This window comes from Fusarium odoratissimum, assembly GCF_000260195.1.
Source record: "Fusarium odoratissimum NRRL 54006 unplaced genomic scaffold supercont1.7, whole genome shotgun sequence".
Lineage (NCBI taxonomy): Eukaryota > Fungi > Ascomycota > Sordariomycetes > Hypocreales > Nectriaceae > Fusarium > Fusarium odoratissimum.
In genome coordinates this window covers 1,482,434-1,502,823 of record NW_022158693.1, presented here as the reverse complement: position 1 = coordinate 1,502,823, position 20,390 = coordinate 1,482,434, and the positions used below count along the sequence as shown (strand labels likewise).

Sequence of the window (20,390 nt, the reverse complement as noted above, 5' to 3'; positions counted from 1 at the left end):
TCTAGTGGGGCTACGCTCCAATTTAGTGCGACTTCGGCAGAAACTTGGAGCCCAGATAGTGGTGACTAGGTAAGGTAGGATTACTGAGTTGTCAAAATGTTAGCCTCGAAGGGTCCAATCTGATGGGGTTGAAGAGGTCCGACAGGTTCTATTGATTTGGGTACCTATGCTGTTTCAACATGCGACGCTGAAAGTCCTGTGTGAATGTTGGAATATGAGGGATTCCCATGTCCACATTCATCAATATGTTTTATATGATTCTTTACTGAATCCAGTCCAACTGGACAGTGGAGTTCATGGAACACACAGCGGCCCAATCACAAGGCTGAAACCTCACAGCTCCAGCACTCACCTAACTTAGACTGCAGGTCTCGTCCGTCCCAAAACGTGGCCAGTAGCTCCAACGACTTGAACACCAAGACGCGACATCGTCAACGTCCCTCCTTCAAGCTCTCCTTTTCTTTTTGTACAACACTTTGAGAGCAAAAGCTGCAACTGCAGCTAATCAAAAGCTCACCATGTACAATTCTCTTACTCGTATTCAGAACACCTTTGGTTTCTTTACCACTGTCGCATTTGTGGTCGCAGCTTTTATCGCTGCGTCCGACCTCTTGGCTCCACGGGCGCCCGATGCTGGCATATTCCAGAAGACAAACGCCCAAGTGTATGTCTTTTCCTTCTAGAATCGAACATTATATACTAACTATCTTCTGTCTTGCAGTGTGAAGGGCCGACCGCACTACTACAGCTCTAAGAAGGAGGAATACGCCATCATTCGATTCAACCTCGATGCTGACTTGAGGAGCCTCTTTACATGGAATACCAAGCAGGTTTTTGTCTATGTCACTGCCGAGTGGCCTGGCCCCAACAATTCGACCAATGAGGCTGTCATCTGGGATAAAATTATCACCAACCCCAGCGCCGACCATCTCCAGAACATTGGACCCGTTGCGATGAAGAAGCTCAAGCGTAGCTCTGAGGGCAAGTCCATCGACCCTGAACGGTAAGTCTCCGTATATTCACAAGTATTTACATATAACCTAAAGATGTTATAGTGGCTTTATCGGTCTCAAGAATCAGAAGCCAAAGTATCAGATCACCCACCCCAGTGGAAAGGTCGCCGAGACAGATGATGTGAAGCTTAAGCTACATTACAACGTTCAACCGTGGGTCGGTTTTCTAACTTGGGATCAGTCCCGGGATATCGGTCACTGGAGGGCTTTGAAATGGGGAGAGTCGCCCAAGTTCCAACTTCCTGCTCTCAAGACTAAGAAGAAAGATGCTCCCAAGAAGAGCTACTAATGGTAGACAAATACATTTGTGTTCTTGAAAATGCATTCATAGTGTAATATGGCGCCCGGGTCTTGGGCAAAGCCATGATTGTAACTCCTGCGGCCATGATCCCTCTGACAAGATCTGTTCGCACTCGTGACTCCGTGATACAGGTATCTAGCTTTTATCTATCATACATTTTCACATCCACAACTTTTATCCCAACGTTGGCTATGTTACAAACAATCCAAGCATTTCAACATCATGTTGTAAGACACGGCATCATGAACAATCCATCCGTCATCGCCAGTACAAGTATGAATCAGAACTGCGAGGCATCTAGCCTTGGGTTCCATCAGCAGCAGCTCCTCCGTTGCCTCGTCCGCGGCTGGCCCCGCCTCGCCCTCTTCCACCACGTCCACGTCCACGGCCCCTGCCTCGAGGTGAGTCAAGGCTGGCTGGTGGTGGAACATTGCCATATCTCTGTTCCTGCGGAGGCTCGACCCCCTGGTGCCCATCAGGACCTGGAGAACCATGATGTGTACCGCGTGCGCGACCACGACCTCCTCTACCTCGAGTTCCGTGCCCATTAGCGCCCTGGCCTTGAGTCGCGCCGTCGGGAGGGCCATTTCGGTAAACCAAGGTGCTGTGCATGAGGTTAGGGGCACCTCCACGAGCGCCATTGCCTCGTCCTCGTCCAGGGGAGTTGCGTCCTGGTGAGTTGGAGCCATTCAAGGCTCCGCGCCACCCACCGCGAAGCGGACCAGGTGCTGGAGCATCCTTATACTGAGTGACGCCAACATTCGCATATCCACCTTGAGCGGCGATGACTGGTCGTCGCTGTTGTGACTTGCTTGTGGTTGAGATTACTTGTTTGTTCGTGGTATTCAGGACCGAAGAAGATGCCACAGTCTGTCCGCGGAACATTGGAGCTCTCTCATTAAGCGTGGTGCCACTCATGAACGATGTGTCCCAGACAACATCTAAAAGCAGAGCGGTAGCTGTGCGGCTGATACCAGCAACAGTTCCACGAGTCGCGATAGGAACTTTTCCAGCGGCAGAGACGTAAGTTACCCGATCTCCCAGGGTAAAGTTCTGGCTGCTGAGCACCATCTCAGCATCTGACGGCTTGAGAAGCGCTGAACGAGGAACGCCACGCAGTTTCTTGATATCAATATCTTGAGAAGCAGCATGAATTTGTTCTCCGACATTAGCCAGGGCCTTGACAACCTCGGAGTCGAGTTGCTCAGCTTCTAAAGGAACACGCTCGAACTTGCTGGTCTCCTGCTTCTTGAGCCAGGCCACAATCTCCTTAACTCTTTGCGAAGCAACACTGGGGTCATTCCAAAGATCTGTTTCGAGAACCTCACTCTTCTGAGGTTCCCTCTGGATGGCAGCGAAGAAATCGGGGAAGGCAACCATGTAGTCAGCAATCAACTTGATTGCCATGCCACTGAATTCCCAACCCGTGTGAGACTTCCTTGAGTACCCCAAAACCTTGAGTTTTCGTCCTTCAAATTTCAAATTCAGTCCCAAATTCAGTCGAAGTCCAGCAGAATTGATAATTTGATACGAAGACGTAATCTTGCTTAGGACAAGAGGATGGATTCCCAACTGCTTGGCAACAGCAAAAGAAGGGGTGTAGGGGTTGGAGCGTTCTGCTTGGTGGATAATTTGCTTCGCAAAGTCCGGTTCCTTATTCTTCAGCATCGAAACAACGATCTCAGCCTTGTTATTGGCGTGGGAAGCGACTTCAAGGGGACGTCCGTATGCGTACTCGCCCAGGAAGAATGCACGAGTACCCCGAGGGAATTCTTCCTCGATTGGCAACGCCTCTTTTTCAATGAAGCGCTCATCTTCGTTAACGACTTCGTCAACAATGGTTTGCGCAGCATAGGTGCTTCTCAGGCTGGGATTCTCAGCATACTCTTTGATCAGGGCACCCTCCTCCGTACGAATGAGGCCCTTCAGCATATGGACATATACCAAACTCTCAACCTGTCCGATGGTGATTGCTAAGCGTTTGGCATGCCAGTTCTCCAGGTAATCAGCTTCCTTGGCCCAATCGGCAGCCTCCCTGTTATTGTGGTCCTTTGTCACAATGTCTTTGCCGTTTTCGGCCATTTCGTAGCTGAAAAGTTCGTCTTGCACCTTGATGACTTTGGCTTCCTGAAGGAATGGGTATCCAACGAAGCATCGATGGCCTATTTTGGCCTTCCAAGTTTCTGTCTTGGTACGATTCTCGGTTTCAGTCAGTGTGACACAGATGCTTGGGTTTCTGCTGTCAGCCTGGAATACATTAACACCGTACCCTTCAACGAGTTGGGCGGTATACGGAAGGGTGTGCAGCGAAGGGAAGCCGGCCAGTGCATCGACGCTTAGCAAAGCACCGTTAGTCAAGCCTGACAAGTATTCAAGTCCCTCCATGTCCGGAAGGTCGAAGATATTCTCAATACAGCGACAGTTCTGGATCTCAGGGAAAACACCAGGTAGTGGTGAAGGATACACAAAATCGACTTCAGGGGAATATGTGAACTTCAGAGGAACGCCAAACCCGTTGCGAGCCTTCTCATCAGGTTCCAGCAACTCATTTTTGGGGGCCATCGCGGCCAATAAGCGCTTTTCGTCGATGAAGGGAATCTTGATAACTGCTTCCCAGTCCATTTTCTTGCCATTCATGTCCAGCTCGAAGTCTCGTGGATAAAAGTCAATGATTGGAGAATCAGGATTCGTCATCAGGTCGTGGTAAACCTTAGGGACGATCTTCTTACTCCGGTCCGGCAACACACCCATGAGTTGTTCGTACGGCAAAAAAGGTTGGCCTTTTTTGAAGTTGAGGTCCGCACCAACACCCTTGACGACATCTACGTTTTGTCAGCTACAAGAACTCATATACCGCCGTATCACATACCTGAAATAAGAGGTGCATAATGGTACCCGTAGAACCAAGGCCATGATGCAATTCCTTGATAGTAGTAGTACAAGACCCACTGAAGCCCCTGGACGTAGTTCTCACAAAGCGCTGTAAGCTCCTTGTCGTAATTGTCAGGTGCCCACTCTTCAAACTTCTGGAGATAGTATTTTGTCTTCCAACCCTGGTACTTGTCTTGGTAGAGCTTCTCGTAATGCTTCTGAGCATCGTCGGGAGTCAAGTCGATCACCAATGCCTTGTCGTACGTCTTCATTACCCGGTAGGCAGCTAGATTGCCCTCCTCATCGTCATCATCATCCTCTTCGTCGTCATCGGCATCATCCTTGACCTTCGGGGGGAAAGATACAATCAGATGACGGTGCCCCTCATCGTCCTCCTTAGTGGACCACTGGAGGTGCATTGAATCAGCCAAATCCTGAACAAACTTACGATCAGCAGCCTTGAGACTTGTACCGAGGTCCAAAGGTTGTTCGGAGCGTTTCGAAATGTAGGGTCGAATCTTTTGTTTCCATAAATCGCGCTGCGCTGAGGTGATCACCAGCTGACCCCCTTTGGGCGCTTTCGCTTCGGCGTTTTTGTTTTCGAGTTTCTTTTCCATCTGTTTCGACGCGAACCATTTTTCATCGGATACGTCGTTCTCGAATGCATCGATTTCGGTCTTGGAAAGTTCGCCGAGGAGGCGCTGTAGTCGCTCCATATTGATAACTCCATTCTCGTTCATGTATCCATCGCATTTTGGGAGGATAGATTTGTAGATTCTAAACATTTTCGCCAAAGCACCTTCATTAATGTGCAAACTGGGTAGGTTGGGCAAGAAATCGTTTCCCACGAAGAACGCCATCAAAATAAAGTCATCAATGACTCTTTCCAGATCAAAGGGAAAACTCAGGGCCCCGTCCTCTTGAAGCTCCTGAAATTCCATCTCCAAATACTCCCTCACTATGCAAAGATGAAGCAGATAGAAGTTCTGGTGCTCGAGTTCTTTGGACTTGGTCTTTGACGCCCGTCCAAATGTAACCTCTTCTCGGAGAAGACAGAAATGAGGGTCATGGCTGAGCAGACCGAGCATGATCAGATCAGCATCAAGACCATAAAGACAGTGCCTGACGTTTTGGTTGTAGTTCGGCTGAGCTTTAGCATTTCGAATATATTCCATGATCTTGTGCTCTCCCTCGCCAGGAACTTCGTGGCCGGATAGCACAATTTCACAACCCTGCCAATCTGTGTCCTCGGACACCTTCTTGTTGACAAAATACCTCAATTGCTGGGACAATTTTGCCATGAACTCCGTTCCTGCGATTTATCAGATTTTGTCATTGATATTCCTGGTAAATTTAACATACCAGGGGTGATGCAGTTGCTGTCGAACGGTTCCTCTTTGGGAATCTCAACACCTTCCTTGATGGCCTTTTCACGGGCCTTCTCAGCATCGAGGGCAGTCCTAAAACGTCGAGAACGTTGCTGGTTCATCTTGGCTCGTGGCGCAACACCATCAATAGCCATGAAGAAGAGTTGTTTGGGCTTAATCTTTCCAAACAAATGCTCAATGTAGTTGAATATGCGAATGAACATTTCCTCCTCGCTGAGGCGGAATGATACATCCTCGCCCGCATCCTTATGGGTACAGTTATGGATGATACCATTCATGTCGAGCTAGGCGACGGTCAGCATGCATGCGTAGAGGGATGACAGGAGGCATCGGACAACGAACATAAAGGCAGTCGAATTCGGGTATTCGGTTTTCTGCGATGAGTTGAGAAATGGCAGGATATCGTTCGGAGAGCCATCTGAAGAACTTGGGGACACTGCGACGAAAAGAATCAGCTATTGAAGGTAGAGATGAAGAGCAGCGAGAGGTACACACCCCATCTTGACGGGTCGTGGATAGTTTCCAGTCCACACAAAATGTCAAATGTATTGAAAGTGATGTTTTATTGGGAACACACCCCTAAGAAACTGGGCGGGAAACGTGGAAAGTCCTGTAAAAACAGGATCGCGGGACAGGAGAGTAAGTCAACGTGGCGGCAAACAATCTTTGAGCGGATAGTGCTATAGCTGAGCGATCAGACCTCAGCAAGTGATACTGCACGATACTCCGTAGATGAGCAGTATCGTAGGGTACCGTCGGGTTCCGTGAAGGTTTATGAGGTAGAAGGTGAAGATGAAGGCGAATCGTGTTATCGTGAAGTCCAAGAGTCATTGAGGGAATCCAGGACCTACGGCGAGATGGTGGGGCTCTGAGCCTGTGATGGAGGGGCTCAGTGATCTACTTTTATGATACTTATACTCTCCGCCAACTTGTGTGACATGTGAAGTACTGCCTATGTACCTTAACTGCTCTACTCCCCGCTGTGAGTCAACTGCCCGTGGTGGATTGTGGGGTACTCTAGCCACAGGATCTTCCACTCGCTGTGGCTCACCGTTGCTAGGTGCTGTCAGTCACTTTACGCGCGACGCGACCTTGGGCACTTTTCAGCCTTCCTGGTCAACTACACTCATCATCCTCAGCCGTGCACACAATTTCTTACCACCAACGATTTGCTAGGTTACCTACTTTGCCTTTACCATTATCTTACGCATTTCCTTCACATTCTAAACAACCTCAAAATATTCAACTCAGCAAATACGAAAAGTTATCATGGCACCTGCTCAATCCGCAGAGCGTGATGTTGACAGTGAGTTTGCGCTTCACAAGCAAGCAATTAAACTTGCCCGTAACCGCAAACTTGCACAGACATGGTTACTGACATTAATGCAGTCGAGATGACTCACGAAGATGATGATGATCAGGGCGAGCGCATGATTAATGAAGGTATGGAGAAAACAATGACAAGAATATGGACTAATCGTACTAACACTAAACAGAGTACAAGACATGGAAGAAAAACAGCCCGTTCTTGTATGACATGATTCTCGGGCAAGTCATAGGTCTTTGATCACTACCACGAATTCTTGATCTAACATTCATCTTCCAGAACGGCTCTGACTTGGCCGACTCTTACAGTCCAATGGTTTCCCGACGTCAAGGAGCCAGAGGGCAAGAATTACTCAGTTCACCGCCTCCTGCTTGGCACTCACACTTCAGATGAGAGCCCCAACTTTCTTCAGATTGCCAATGTTCAGATTCCAAAGGCTGTAGCGCCCAATCCCAAGGACTATGATGAGGAGCGAGGCGAGATTGGTGGCTACGGCAAGCCTGGTGATGTCGCTGCTATCAAGTGTGAGATTGTTCAGAAGATCGAGCACCCCGGAGAAGTTAACAAGGCTCGATATCAGCCTCAGAACCCTGACATCATCGCCACTCTTTGTGTGGATGGCAAGATCCTCATCTTCGACCGAACAAAGCACCCTCTCCAGCCCACTTCCCTTGGAAAGGTCAACGCTCAGATCGAGCTTGTTGGACACAAGGCCGAAGGTTTCGGCCTGAACTGGAACCCTCATGAGGAGGGGTGCTTAGCGTCTGGTAGCGAGGATACCACAATGTGTCTTTGGTAAGTATTTATCGCTGGTACTCAGAATGCTCTGCTCACATACTGTACTTAGGGACTTGAAGACCCTTAAGGGTGATTCGAGGATCCTCAATCCTTCTCGCAAGTACACTCATCACACCCAGATCGTCAACGACGTTCAGTATCATCCAATCTCAAAGAACTTCATTGGTTCTGTGTCCGACGATCAGACTCTCCAAATTGTTGACGTACGTCACAGCGAGACCGCCAAGGCAGCAGTTGTTGCTAAACGCGGCCATCTTGATGCGATCAATGCTCTGGCGTTCAACCCCAACTCGGAAGTGCTCGTGGCCACTGCCTCAGCCGACAAGACGATCGGCATCTGGGACCTCAGAAATGTCAAGGAGAAGGTCCACACTTTGGAAGGTCACAACGATGCTGTTACATCCCTAGCCTGGCACCCGACTGAGGCTGGTATCCTGGGAAGTGCCAGCTATGATCGAAGAATCATCTTTTGGGATCTTTCGCGGGTTGGCGAGGAGGTATTGCCCGACGACCAGGATGATGGCCCCCCTGAATTGTACGTCCAGAAACTGCCAGGGCTTGATTTTAATAAAAAGCTAACAAATCTAGACTCTTCATGCACGGCGGTCATACAAACCATTTGGCTGACTTCAGCTGGAATCTCAACGAGCCTTGGCTTGTAGCAAGCGCTGCGGAAGACAATCTGCTGCAGATCTGGAAGGTAGCTGAGTCCATTGTCGGTAAGGACGACGGCGACTTGCCTGTCGATGAGCTCGACCGATAGGTGAGGTGGAAGTTCGTGGAGAAGTTCCGGCCTTCATAGGATGAGGAGACGCAGCAGCTCTGGAGGCGGTGGCTTCAAGAGACAGATGCCACCAGCATTGAGGGGCGACATAGTTATCCTAGTGCCAGGCATACTAGTCAAAGGGGGCTTGAGGCCTAAAGGAGATAACAAACAAATTATTCACGTGTCTCCCTGGATTAAATAAAATGCTTTTTGTTCTTCAGTACTCCAGCTCTTTGCAGTGTCGCGAATTTCTCGCGAGTGCGTGGCACCTTTGACACTGGCAGCACCTGGCGGCTCATCTCTTGTCTCTAGTTGACCTGGTGACTCTTCTTCCCACGGCAACTTAGGTGCCCTAATTCGATACTGTTTGTTCCCTGTTGTTCGACTCCGTCGTCAGTGGCCAGCCGCCTGGCTATTGTTTCTTGAATCATGCCCCACGAAGCACGACTGGGTATCTTTGCACTACGGTTTTCTACTTCAGCTTTCTACAATCACACGGCCGCAAATCTCGCTACATCATTTAACCACCTCTGAGCTTTCATCTATTCTTTCTTCGCAATCCTTATGGCTTTCAACCCATCTCATCCAGATGCGGGACCATCTGCACCACACAACGTCCCTCGTAATACCTTCAACATGCAGCCAGCTACGAGTAACACGGCTCAGTCCGGTGTCAACTCTCAGACTACTCCCCAGGACCAGGGCCAAGGCCAAGTCCAGTCCTCAGATGAGCTCCTCACACATCCAGAGCGGCAATTTGAACTCCTAACAGATGGCATGCGACGTCGCCTCGAGGAAGCAGTTGCTCGCGAATCTCGCACAAACGAAGAACTTGCCGCAATGGGCGTCGATCCTGAAGACTATGACGAACATGGGAACGAATATATGGACACAAACATCGATCTGGGCCCTGATGTCGAAATCAAGGAGCCTGACAGCCAACTAAGCATCGCAAAGAGGGTCAAGTTCTCGAAAGCTTATGCTCATGGTCATTTTGAAGGAGAGAATCCCTATGAAATTGAGAATGAAGTTGATCATCTCACCCTGAGTCTCAAGCACACCAGTCTCGATCTTATCACGGCTCTCTGCTGTAACCTTGAGCTTGCCATTGAGGTTGGTAAGCACCTCTCTCCCAGAGACATCGTGGGCCTGTACATCGCCAGTCCTGCATTTCGAAAAGCAATTACGGGACATATGCTCTCCTGCATTCGTATGTGGATTGACACCAATGCGCCCGAGGCTGGGGAGGTCTTTCACTGGAAGCTCTATGGAAAAACCCTCATCAAGGATCCAGCGGACCGCAACTCGAGTACTCATGATGCTCGGTTCCTTGAAGGCCGCTGGGAAACCACGAAGACAAACCCCAGCCAGATTCGACTGATTCCTGGTTTCAAGTACCTTGAGTTGGTCATCGGCCGTGATCGATACTGTCGCGAGATCATCGCAATGATGGCTCGCATGGGTTTTCGTATGCCACACACAATGCACAGCACCCTTCTCCGACTCTGGGTCCTACTTGACATCCCTACTACGCGCCAGAGACAACTATTCCTGAGAAGCAGAAAGTATTGGACCGACATCCACCTCTACAACGCGCAGTTCTTTATGGTCAAGCTTTCGATGGCCTTTACACACCCCTTTTTCAGCCCGATCAGCATTGACATGGTTAAGCTCATGATGGGTCAGAAAGGCTTGTATCCCCTGTGGCAATGCCTCATGCGACAGAAATACAGGACTATGTCAGAATGCATGGAGCTCAAGGCCCGCTACGACTTGCTCCTCCCTAGATCTGTTTGGGGTCTCATTCAGAGAGAAAAATACCCCTCGGCTTATGGCGTTCCTGTCCACGAGGTTGGCCTTGGTCACTTGGAAGGCTGGGGTAAAGGTGTCCTTCATCTCGGGCGCCCTGATCAGATATTGCCGATCGAGGCAGTCTCCCGTGGACTCCATCTAGACGACCACATCACTCAAATGATGGTATGGGGCTATATTGACTTTGAGACGGGAGAGAACCTCGTCCCTACCGAAGAAGAGATGTACATCTCAGATGAAGATGAGAAGCTCAACAAAGCCGACAACACTCACCATTGGCAGCGCAAGCACGCTCTCAAGAAACGCTGGAATGAACTCACCCCTGAACAGCAACAGGAGATTAAGGACGATGATGCGGATGAACACCTCCGTGCCATGGCCTGGTCATCAGTTGACCACGAGGACCTAGACTGGGACAGGGAGTCCGACGACGCTGACGACGAGAGCGACGGCGAATACGACATCAACGCCGAGATCAACCGTGGATATCGCATGCCTGCCACACCTAACGAAAGCTCATCACCTGAAGATAGCATGAGCGACATACCAGCTGGTGGAGAGGCAATTCGCGTCGGGAATCAGGAAATTTCTGCTGACGAAGTCGCTGAGATGATGGGAGAAATGGACGTCCCTGTTCGAAGAGAGGAGATTGAGGCCTGGAATACCACGCTCAGCGAACTCTTCGTCAACTCACCCCCCGAGGTGAATGATGCCGATTACAAAATGGCCAGGACCTGGGACATCTGGTTTACTAATGGAAGCTCTGGTCAACCCCCTTTCGCCACCGCGCCCAATACGATGGGTATCCAGAACCAGGCCGCCGGTAACAACTTGAACAACAATGGGCAGTAGGGTTATGAAGGAATGAAGGTACAAAAGACACTTGCAACTTCAAAACGCATGGCATAAGATCGCCCTGGTTAGACAACAAGCGAATAGCGAATCCTTGTACCACTCTCGATCAGTCACCTTCTTTTGTTTCTGGACCCATCATTGGCTGGCCTCCAATGGAAGGAAAAAGGAGAAAATAAGAGGTTATAAGTCAAAGTACTTCTTGAGCATCCTATATTGATCTAGTATGCAAGACATAATGTGAAAAGCAGGGAGAGTTGATGTCTAAAGAATTACCTATCGATCATGAGAGGGTAGTTCAATGAGAGGAAGAAATACAATATGTAGACGAAATAAATGACAACCTCCAACGGCCATAGCAGCCGGCCTAATCGATCTTGCCCAGCCAAGTTTCTGAACCCTATTGTGTAGACAAAGCCATAGTCCCTAGTAGAACTGTAAGGAATCCAGATAGTACCTAGGTAGGACTGGCGACATACTGCCACATCGTCAGCTCCTGTGAACAGCAAAGATGCAGCTTTAGCCAGCCCATGGGACATAACATCCATTTTGACACCCCGACTCCTCCCTACCGTGGCTTAGGTTCCTATTAGCCACCCCATCCTGCTCCCCAGCACCTGCGCGTCCCAAGCAAAATCAGATGAAGATAGAAAGATGCAGAGATTATCAAGACAACTGAGCAACGTGAGAAAGACAATGTCAAACTCATATGGGAGAGAATGAGTGACAGCGGTAAAAACAGAAGATGAGGGTAGATATGAGAGACAGGCAATAGAGAAAAACAGTTAGTTTGTCGGGTAATGAGCCGCCGACTTTGTGTGAACTGGATAACTGAGTCAGACAAAGGCCAAGAAATATCCTTACACACTCCCCTTCGCTATGCACCCAACCCCGTAACCGTTTTCCAGCAATACCACCACCAGCCCCTGAAGCCCAGAGACCATAGACCAGATCGCCAACAGCTCTACGGATCTTCCTTTGCCCTCATGGCAAGAGGAGGAAAGAAAAGCCGCAACATGCCGTCTCCAGTCTTGTGAAACATAAAACAGACAGCGGCCCCAGTAAGCAAAGCCCGTACCATATGGACTCAACCGGCAACACCAGAGAAAGGAGGCCCTGGTCCCAGCAAAGTAAGCAAGTCACTTTTGTCTTCCCAACCTTTGAAATTTTGTAACACATCCCGCCTTATAATCAATTATCCGTCACTCCGACCAGACCTTCCGAACCAATACACACACCGTTCCACCTTTCCTTTGATAGATCTGATTGCACAGGGTTTGCAGTCACAAGTGTTCTATGTTCGTCATCAAAGAAATTTCGCGAAAAAATAAAGCGGCACGTATCACCCGGGTCCATATACATGGAAGGGTGACCCAGGAAATACACAGCGGATCGGCTGTAACAGTCTTTTACTGTTTAAGCAGGCGACTTGTTGGGAGGGGCAGAACCACCGTTCTGACGGCCATCTCCTCCACTAACTGAAAGTCCTCCAATGCCGCTGGAAAGGAAAGCAAAGGGGTCGTTCTCGGTATTGCCACCGTTGTTGTTGGCGTTATTGTTATAAAAGTTGTTAGATGGCCCACCAGATGCAGGCCCATTGGTGGCTGACTGGAACGCAGCCTCAGCAGCACGACTATCGAAAGGGCCAGCCGCATGGGAAGCAGGTCCAGATCCAAAACTGCCGTGAGTGTTCAGGGAGCTAGGGTAAGCGGCAGCACCACCTCCGAGACCCGAGGGAAGGTAGTGGCTGGGAGGGCCTCCAAAGTGTTGTTGATTGTAGCCACCACCAGAGCCCCCGAAGGAGCTACCAGAGCCGAAAGGTCCGGGTCCTGGAGCACCTCCCATGGATCCCTGGTTCATCCCGTACTGAGAGGCATTGTCCATGGGAGAAGGGTATCCAGAATCAGCAACAACAGCTGCGCCTGCGCGGCTGGCACCACATCGAAGACAGCAAACGTTCTTCGCGAAATTATGGTAGCCACAGACCTCGTTACCACACTTCCAGTCACCGGCACGGAAAGGCACCACACCGCTACCGCCCATACGACCACCGCCATGACCCATAGGCCCGTGGTGACCACCATGAGGAGGGGGGGGCATCATAGCAGGAGGTCCGTAACCATATCCACCACCGTAATTGTTGTTGCCGCCGCCCATATCGTTCGAAGGGCCGGCGCCGACAGCAGGGAACGAGCATCGGAAGCAAGCAGTTCGACGCTGGAAGTTGGAGAACCCGCAAGAAGGGCAGGTCCAGTCACCAGGCCTAGGGCGGTTCTTGCTAGGAGGGAACGGAGTCAGTATGTCCTGAGCGCGGTCGAGGACACGGCTGGAGGAGGGCGAGACCTCAATGGCCTTCTCATTAAGGGCACGACCATTCATACAAAGGCTCTCAGCGGCCTATAACTGATTAGCATGACAGATAACACATGTTGGCACCAAGAAGATGGAAATGGCGCAAGATGAGACTTGATGAGGGAACTATTAGACTTACCTCCTCATGAGAAGAGAATACGGCAAATCCGGTGCCGGTGGGCTTATGCTGTTCAGGGGTTCGAAGAGTCCAGAATGCAATGGGTCGGCCACCGAACTGAGTGAACCAACTTTCGAGCTCGGACTGAGTAGTATCGTGGGGAAGTCCCGACATGTGAAGAACCTTGCTCCTCTCCGAGAGAAAAGCTCGAACATCGGCCCGGGCATCCATGGGCCGAGTCAAGACATCGGGATGCTCCTGGGGAGGCTGCGACTTACGAATCAACCCCCGGAGGACTCGGGCAAGAGTGACAGCCTCTTCCATTGCACGTCGTGGCGAGGCAGGGGCAAGAGCCTGGAGGTGGAATGGAAGGTTGTGCTTAATCGGAGCACTCGACTGGACGGGCTCAACTTCGAGAGCGGCGCAAATGTTGGAAAGCATCGAAGGTCCGAATGGCAGAGACTCAGGGTGGTGTTGCTGCCAGCGCTGGTACTCGGTGCGGAGATCGAAAGTGCGTGAGTGCTGCAAGTAAGGAGGGAGAACCACAGCCTTGTCGCGGGCTTCGCGAGGCAGCTGAACACGGAGGTCCCATGCGTCAAGAGTGACGAAGACGAAATCGAGGTTCTTGGAGGTTAAGTACTCGGTAGCGAATGTATCGAATCGGGTGATAGCGTCTCTAAAGGTACCAGCGTTTCGAACATGCTCCCAAGTCAAGGTTGTCAGGCTCGCTGCGAAAACAGTGGGTTAGCTAAAATATTTTACCTCGACATGAAAGGCCAGCAATATTGGGTTTTGGCATTTGGGCAATTGTCTGGACGAAAGAGAGCAGCGTGGAGCATATGTAATGGAAAAGGTGAGCCATTAGCGTAAGAAAACTTACTGCAGAGGGGCGTAATTGGAGTATTGACGGGCTTGACCAGGACGCTCTCATGAGTAATCTGGCAGTGACAAGGCTAGTCAGCAATCTGTGTGTTATATGGAAGCATTGAATGCTTTTGGAGGAGAATTTGGAACACAAGGAAAATTTTGGGGGGGGTTTTTGGCCGGGGCAGGGTGGTGTTTCTCACCTCCTCAAGTGAGTTTGCGTCGACCAGGATCCAACCAAGCTCAATTACTTCGGCCGAGTCTTTTGTCACATAAACGCCGTGCTCGTCGCAGGTAGTCGCAACATGGATGACAACATATCGATCGATGTTAAGCTGAGGAAGTTGTTGTGAGGCCATATTCGCGACGGAATCGCTCGGACGAGGGTCGGCTGCGAGTTTGGGAGGTGAGAAGAATCAGTATCTGATTTGCTGGCAGCGCAGACGAGGCGGCAGCGGCGAACTACAAGGGGGTCTCGTGGATTCCTTGAGATCGTCGTAGTGATAAACACTCGAAAGGCAAAGAAATATTATGTGCAACTAGCCCGTGGCCCGGCCAGCTCGCGATGAAAGAGGTAGAAAGGTATACGTGAGGTGGGTGAGCGGGAAGTTGACGGGAAGCGGAACGGATGTGGATGTGGCCAGTAGTTGAAATGGCAGCTTCCAGCCTTCAGGGGAGTTGGTGCCAAACACGAAATGGGCCTGAGGCGGGTGCTTTCTCTCCTAGGGGATCAGGCCCCGTAGGTAATGTAGTGGAGAATGTCAGCACACGCTACCAGGTTATTTAAAGAGCCGGCCATGAATGAAGGGCGATTGTTCAACTTCATGGGCAGCATAGCATATCGTTAGGTCATAAGAGATTATCTGTGGAAGGTGGATTCTGCAATCAGTTGGCAGATATCGCTCTTGGAGGCGTTAAAAATGCCTATTGCTATCGAAGCTCAAACCTTCAAGTAAGTTCTGCTACCAACATGTCGATGTTGGCCTTTCTTGAGCACTCAGGCTGCTTTGCGTTGAGAATTGGGAGCCACAGCCACCTGCAAGGGGAAACACAGCTTCAATACCTACAGTAGCTAGGTAGTACTTTGAAATAGCGGACTATAAACGGGAGCCACCTCATGATGTCCAGATATTCTTCTAATCCAGACACCTTTGTGGCTCAGAATGAGGTGTCCCGGTAAACCCCTATACTTACCTAAGCTATTCACCGTTGAAGTCAATTGACGAAGGCAAGGCTTGACTGGCCAATATTCCGTAAACGTTGTTGACCTGATTACAACTTCTGGGTGTTCAAAGCGCTTGACTTCGAAAGGCTGCTCTCGGTTTCCTTGCCCGAGGTATCTTACCTAGGTACCTCACGAAGCTTTTTTGTTAATAAATGAACATGTTCCGGCTCGTACCTCCTCAACGTGTGATAATGAAGTGTTAAAAGATCCTGACACTGACACAGCCGCTCTTGAATTGGGACAATTTCTAAGCCAGCTTGAAAATCTTCACTTTCCGATGCGTCCGAATCCTACCACCTCAAACTCGGCTTGATAGTTCGAACCTTGCCATTCCGCTCAACACATCAATATCGTCATGAATAGGTAGTATAAGGTACCTTCGCCAAGACTACAAGTAACCCTACCGCCCATACTCCACGTTTTTGACAGTTCGTAATTCGTCCTCCCAACCCTTCCATGCACCTCAGTAAAAGCTGGGCAGCCTTTTACCCAACCCGCTGATTTCTCGCAGCGACCGCGCGTACCATTACCAACCACATTTCACGGTGCGTATGCATGACTGAGGTACCAAGGGAAAGGAATGGATGTGAAGTTGCTGTGCTAGATTCGAGACGCATTGATGATAATACTCCAGCAAATCAATTCAATGCCTCTGAGGTTTGAGTTCCATGTGAACAGATTGACGGATTCGTAACGGTAATCTAACGTACTATAGTTAGAAATGGTCAACCGCAGACACTGTTGTGGCTGCTCGACTAACAGCAATCTCCGCTCAGGCAGGGCGAAAGCCAACAGTACAGTGTCAGCCTCATTATCGGAGCCTGCTCCGACCTCGATTCTGTTCTGCTGCCACTGATTCAACTAGACAATGTGCTCTTCAAACGCTTATTCACACTCATCTGCCTTGCGCTTTGTCGCATTTTAATAATTACCTTACTAGTTACTATAAGAATAGCAGAAATCCATCATCAGTCAGGCAGGATGGCCTAGCACACGACAAAGTCCCACCCGTGCGCGGACACAGATTTACCGCCTGAGGTGAGGCGTCATCAACCTCGCTCCAACTACATCAGTCAGTCCACAATGATGTAGACCCCTCTCACCTCTTCTCTTTTCTGCTGCCATTTGACTTTGGATCTTCCTCATGCTGAGTTGATCAAAGTAAACCTCGTTGAGTAGCCTAACTTGCCAGCGAATCATGTCTGCACATTACGTCTGCTGCGTTGTGTACTCTGTAATAATGTCCAAGGTTGATTGATGAGCCTGTTTTGCTGGGTAAACGTTGAGCGGCTTTACTACATACAGGACGGACAACGTCGCTTATGAAGAGTAGGGGTCACAGTCTATATTCTGGATCCCAGGGCGAGGGCCGATAGCCAAGAAGTTCACCGAAACAGGCCGCAAGTCTTCGTAGTTCATATATGCTCTAAGGAGTTCTTGAGGCCAGGACGCAGATGAATCTAGTCCAACTTCTGAATGCTCCCAAATAGAGTAGCGAGATTATCTGACTACCTTGGCCAATATTACCCCAGCTATAAATAGAGCCCTGGAAACGTCGTCCATCAATAACTTACTATTTTCTTTCGGGACCACAGGGTTATAAAGGTCAGTCATGCCAGAGTATCACTATGCCAGGCAAGGGGGTGACTCTGATGAGTTTCGGCTGGTGGCCAACAAGGATTGTAATAACACCATTTACGGGTTCACCTCGGTATCAGTACCTCAGGTTCATCTTTAGAAAGGGTACGACGTTCAGTGGCCAAAAGCTACTGACGTGAAGGCAGAGGTGACCGAATCCAACACTCTGAGAAAAGCTGCTCATTCTTCCAACCAGAAGCAAAGACACGATACTGTAATATACCTATATATATTATTCTTTAAGCAAAAGCATTTCTTATTTACATTCCACTACACCGTAGCATACAGTTGAGCCATATTTTCTTGTGCTCTGATTCTTTCTTTCCTTCCTTATCAATGTGAAGGTGACCAGGTAACGGAATGGTACTTTTGATCATGGAGAGTCTGTCTCTCCTCCTCAATCTAAGCCAGTGATGAGACTAGGTACCTAGGTGAGTATTCAACTTCCACAATAATCGATGAGTGACGAGCAGCTCGTCTGATATAAACGACCTGTCCCCTGGAGCTCAGCCACCTCCTTCGCCTTGGGAACCGGACTTTCGCAGCTGATACCTATTAGCCATAAAAACCTTCTGACACAGCTCATCACATGTTCGCACATTGATGCACCTTTTCGACGCAGCACTGGCTAGGGAGGATGGGTATGTAAGAATCATTGCAACTCTACGTTCCACTGAAGTGCTAATCAAGACAGGAACCGCTGTGATATGAACAACATGATGCAGGTGATAGTGACATTCTGAGCATTGTCGCGTTTGGGTGGTGGTCTACAGTGGCCTAACCTCTTGTGCTGTTGGTAATTGGTTAGAATCACTGGTGAATGATTTAATAGGTCAGCGACAATAGGTTCCTCATGTCAAAGATCTCACGCACTTCTGATAATAATGCCTGGGAATTACATTGCATGCTATGTCGTTCAGTAAGTCATGCTAAGGTCGGTCTCCTGGACTCGAATATCAAGCTCGGGATCGATCTCTTTTCGTAGAAAATCACTCTACTGTAGTAGGTACCAGGGTATGGGCTGCTGTTGGAGGCTTCGCCACAAGACGGTTTCTTGGGATTTGTCACGGCAAATTTTATGCCGACGTGGCCTACGTCATAGCTTCCCTGGCGTTACAATCAAGAATACCTATGTAGATGTTCGTGACAGGTAGCGAAGGCATCATTACTTGGTATTATTTATGTGGCGCGCATTTTCGACGACTTCTGCGACAACCCTACTTGTTTATTTTCTCTCTCTTTCAGTTACGTTTTCTCTCAGCTATCAGAACGAGAACTTGCGACTTCTTGAGTTACCGACACAACTACCTCTAAACTTCTCTCAACCTTGCATTAACAGGTTGCAACCATGGGTGCTATTTCTGCCGTCTTCCTTATCCTCATCACGATTTTCTGTCAGTCACAGACTCCTCCTGATCGCACAATGCAAAGCAAAACTAATGTAGTCGCAGTCCCTCCCATCGGCGTCTGGGCCGTTGCAGGATGTGGAATGGGTATGCAACATCTCTTCATCTGGCTGCACTCACATGCTGACGTTCTCAGATCTGTTCATCAACATCTGCTTGACCCTTCTTGGCTTCCTTCCAGGTCATATCCACGCCTTCTACCTTGAGTACATCTACTACGACCGCCGAGAACAGGCGCGCGAGGGTCGTTTTGCGACTGGACCTGCGCCTGGCATTTACTCCGACAACGTGCAGACTGGCGGACAGGGCTATGGAACAATGGGACGCGCAGCATGAAATGAATAGATGTTGGTGGTAATCGACTCTAGTTATTGGCTGTCTTGGAATTCAGGCGAAGTTGTCTGCATCAACTGGGTGTTGCATATTCGCCGACATCGGCAGCGATAAAGGTGGTGCAAGGAGCTGATGCCTGCCTAACCTTTGGGTTATATACAGAGTGATGTGGTTTGTTGTTAAATCAACTGGCCTGGTGTGAGAATGGTGACGCAGTGTCAATACGATATTAGTACGCTAGTGTCGAAAGACATATAGTACGTCTTAGAGAATGTTGAATTCAAGTTAGATTTCGATATTCGTCCATGCTGGTAAAGGGAAGGGGTTGAAACTCCAATCATAGAGAGAGGATACCACAACGCCTGTATGTATAGTCCGTATTATTAAATATCTCTGTATGTAGAATCGAATAACATTAGGAACGTACTGGGAACTAATGTACAAAGTTTGCTGCGTAATGACTTCGAGGTGTGAGTTGTCCGCCTTGGCCATTTCTGCATGTGCATAGATACGTGCCTATTATCCATATTAGAACTACATATGTACCGTCCTACAGCCAGTACATATGTTGTGGCAACCTATTTGCCAGGCATGGTTTCAAATATACCATAGACACCGACACACGATTCAATAGGTAGCTCCTAGTTCGTAGGTTTATCATTTGTTAGTTTTGCCAGAGTTGGTAGGAATAAACCCAGCTTTCGACAGGCTGTATATTTGTGAGCAATGAATGTTCTCATCGAGGTGGTTCAGGGTAAATAGGGATATGTTGCCGAGAGCTACATAATAGATGCAGGCCAATGAGAGACAATGCGGGGACGTCGCCCGAGACGAGCTTGATCCTTTCACTGAGTGCCTAATTATCGACAGCCACGACACTCATGCATAAGGGCCAAATTTGGGTTGTCCTGATTGGCTTTGCTACTTCCTATAAGCCTCAAGAATTAATATCAATGGACCTGGAGGGAAAAGCAACGAAACGCATGTGAGAGAGAAGATCCCCTCTTCTTTCCTTTATTTTCTAAGTCACCTATTGCTCTTGCAGCTTGCTGTCTTAGATACAGTGTTGTGAAGTAAGGTAGCTTCAAGTTAGAGGCCTGCCTGACTGTACAACCAGCATTCCATTCTCTTCAACATTGGAGGTACCAACTGGACAGGCTCTCTACCTGACTTATTGCCTCTCCTCTCCTCTTCCTGCAATCTTATCATCTATCAACTCTCATCCCACATCTCCACCACGAACAAATTAAACCCCTTGTCTTACTACGCCGTATTTGTAGCCGAAGAGTGCCATACTGTGCTTTTTGCTACTGTCTGTTGCATCTC

General features: G+C 49.2%; 6 protein-coding genes across 14 annotated transcripts; 4 read left to right on the top strand and 2 right to left on the bottom strand.

The window, feature by feature from the left end:
- The first annotated feature begins 107 nt into the window (after positions 1–107).
- On the top strand, positions 108–2,905 carry FOIG_05783 (uncharacterized protein). The gene is made up of 3 exons (XM_031204618.1): positions 108–664; positions 722–1,003; positions 1,056–2,905. Exons 1-3 carry the CDS (start codon positions 519–521, stop codon positions 1,300–1,302), a joined length of 675 nt encoding a protein of 224 aa, XP_031066447.1. The 5' UTR covers positions 108–518; the 3' UTR covers positions 1,303–2,905.
- Positions 1,189–6,392, bottom strand: FOIG_05782 (alkaline phosphatase D). The gene is made up of 5 exons (XM_031204617.1): positions 6,069–6,392; positions 5,916–6,009; positions 5,548–5,857; positions 4,184–5,497; positions 1,189–4,136 (listed from the first exon to the last, which is right to left on the bottom strand). The coding sequence occupies exons 1-5, from the start codon at positions 6,071–6,073 to the stop codon at positions 1,612–1,614; spliced, it is 4,248 nt and encodes a 1,415-aa protein (XP_031066446.1). The 5' UTR covers positions 6,074–6,392; the 3' UTR covers positions 1,189–1,611.
- A 148-nt stretch (positions 6,393–6,540) lies between these two features.
- Positions 6,541–8,753, top strand: FOIG_05781 (histone acetyltransferase type B subunit 2). 2 transcript variants are annotated; one of them, XM_031204615.1, is made up of 6 exons: positions 6,541–6,879; positions 6,963–7,016; positions 7,070–7,121; positions 7,180–7,695; positions 7,748–8,233; positions 8,287–8,753. In XM_031204615.1, the coding sequence occupies exons 1-6, from the start codon at positions 6,843–6,845 to the stop codon at positions 8,459–8,461; spliced, it is 1,320 nt and encodes a 439-aa protein (XP_031066444.1). In that variant the 5' UTR covers positions 6,541–6,842; the 3' UTR covers positions 8,462–8,753. The 2 variants fall into 2 exon arrangements, with proteins under 2 accessions (XP_031066444.1, XP_031066445.1); XM_031204616.1 differs by having other exon boundaries at positions 6,541–7,016.
- Positions 8,754–9,028: 275 nt separating this feature from the next.
- On the top strand, positions 9,029–11,128 carry FOIG_05780 (uncharacterized protein; the record flags this gene model as incomplete). The annotated part of the gene is made up of 1 exon (XM_031204614.1): positions 9,029–11,128. One exon carries the CDS (start codon positions 9,029–9,031, stop codon positions 11,126–11,128), a length of 2,100 nt encoding a protein of 699 aa, XP_031066443.1.
- A 107-nt stretch (positions 11,129–11,235) lies between these two features.
- On the bottom strand, positions 11,236–15,558 carry FOIG_05779 (uncharacterized protein). Of its 4 annotated transcripts, XM_031204610.1 has the most exons (4): positions 14,666–15,558; positions 14,479–14,536; positions 13,620–14,326; positions 11,236–13,525 (listed from the first exon to the last, which is right to left on the bottom strand). In XM_031204610.1, the coding sequence occupies exons 1-4, from the start codon at positions 14,819–14,821 to the stop codon at positions 12,545–12,547; spliced, it is 1,902 nt and encodes a 633-aa protein (XP_031066439.1). In that variant the 5' UTR covers positions 14,822–15,558; the 3' UTR covers positions 11,236–12,544. The 4 variants fall into 4 exon arrangements, with proteins under 4 accessions (XP_031066439.1, XP_031066442.1, XP_031066441.1 ...); XM_031204613.1 differs by having other exon boundaries at positions 14,479–15,558; XM_031204612.1 differs by having other exon boundaries at positions 13,620–14,536.
- Positions 15,291–19,622, top strand: FOIG_05778 (uncharacterized protein). Of its 5 annotated transcripts, XM_031204608.1 has the most exons (6): positions 15,291–16,344; positions 16,403–17,756; positions 17,885–17,966; positions 18,020–18,719; positions 18,777–18,818; positions 18,868–19,622. In XM_031204608.1, the coding sequence occupies exons 4-6, from the start codon at positions 18,674–18,676 to the stop codon at positions 19,065–19,067; spliced, it is 288 nt and encodes a 95-aa protein (XP_031066437.1). In that variant the 5' UTR covers positions 15,291–16,344; positions 16,403–17,756; positions 17,885–17,966; positions 18,020–18,673; the 3' UTR covers positions 19,068–19,622. The 5 variants fall into 5 exon arrangements, with proteins under 5 accessions (XP_031066437.1, XP_031066436.1, XP_031066434.1 ...); XM_031204607.1 differs by having other exon boundaries at positions 16,403–17,966; XM_031204609.1 differs by lacking the exon at positions 15,291–16,344 and having other exon boundaries at positions 17,279–17,756; positions 17,836–17,966.
- Positions 19,623–20,390: the final 768 nt, after the last annotated feature.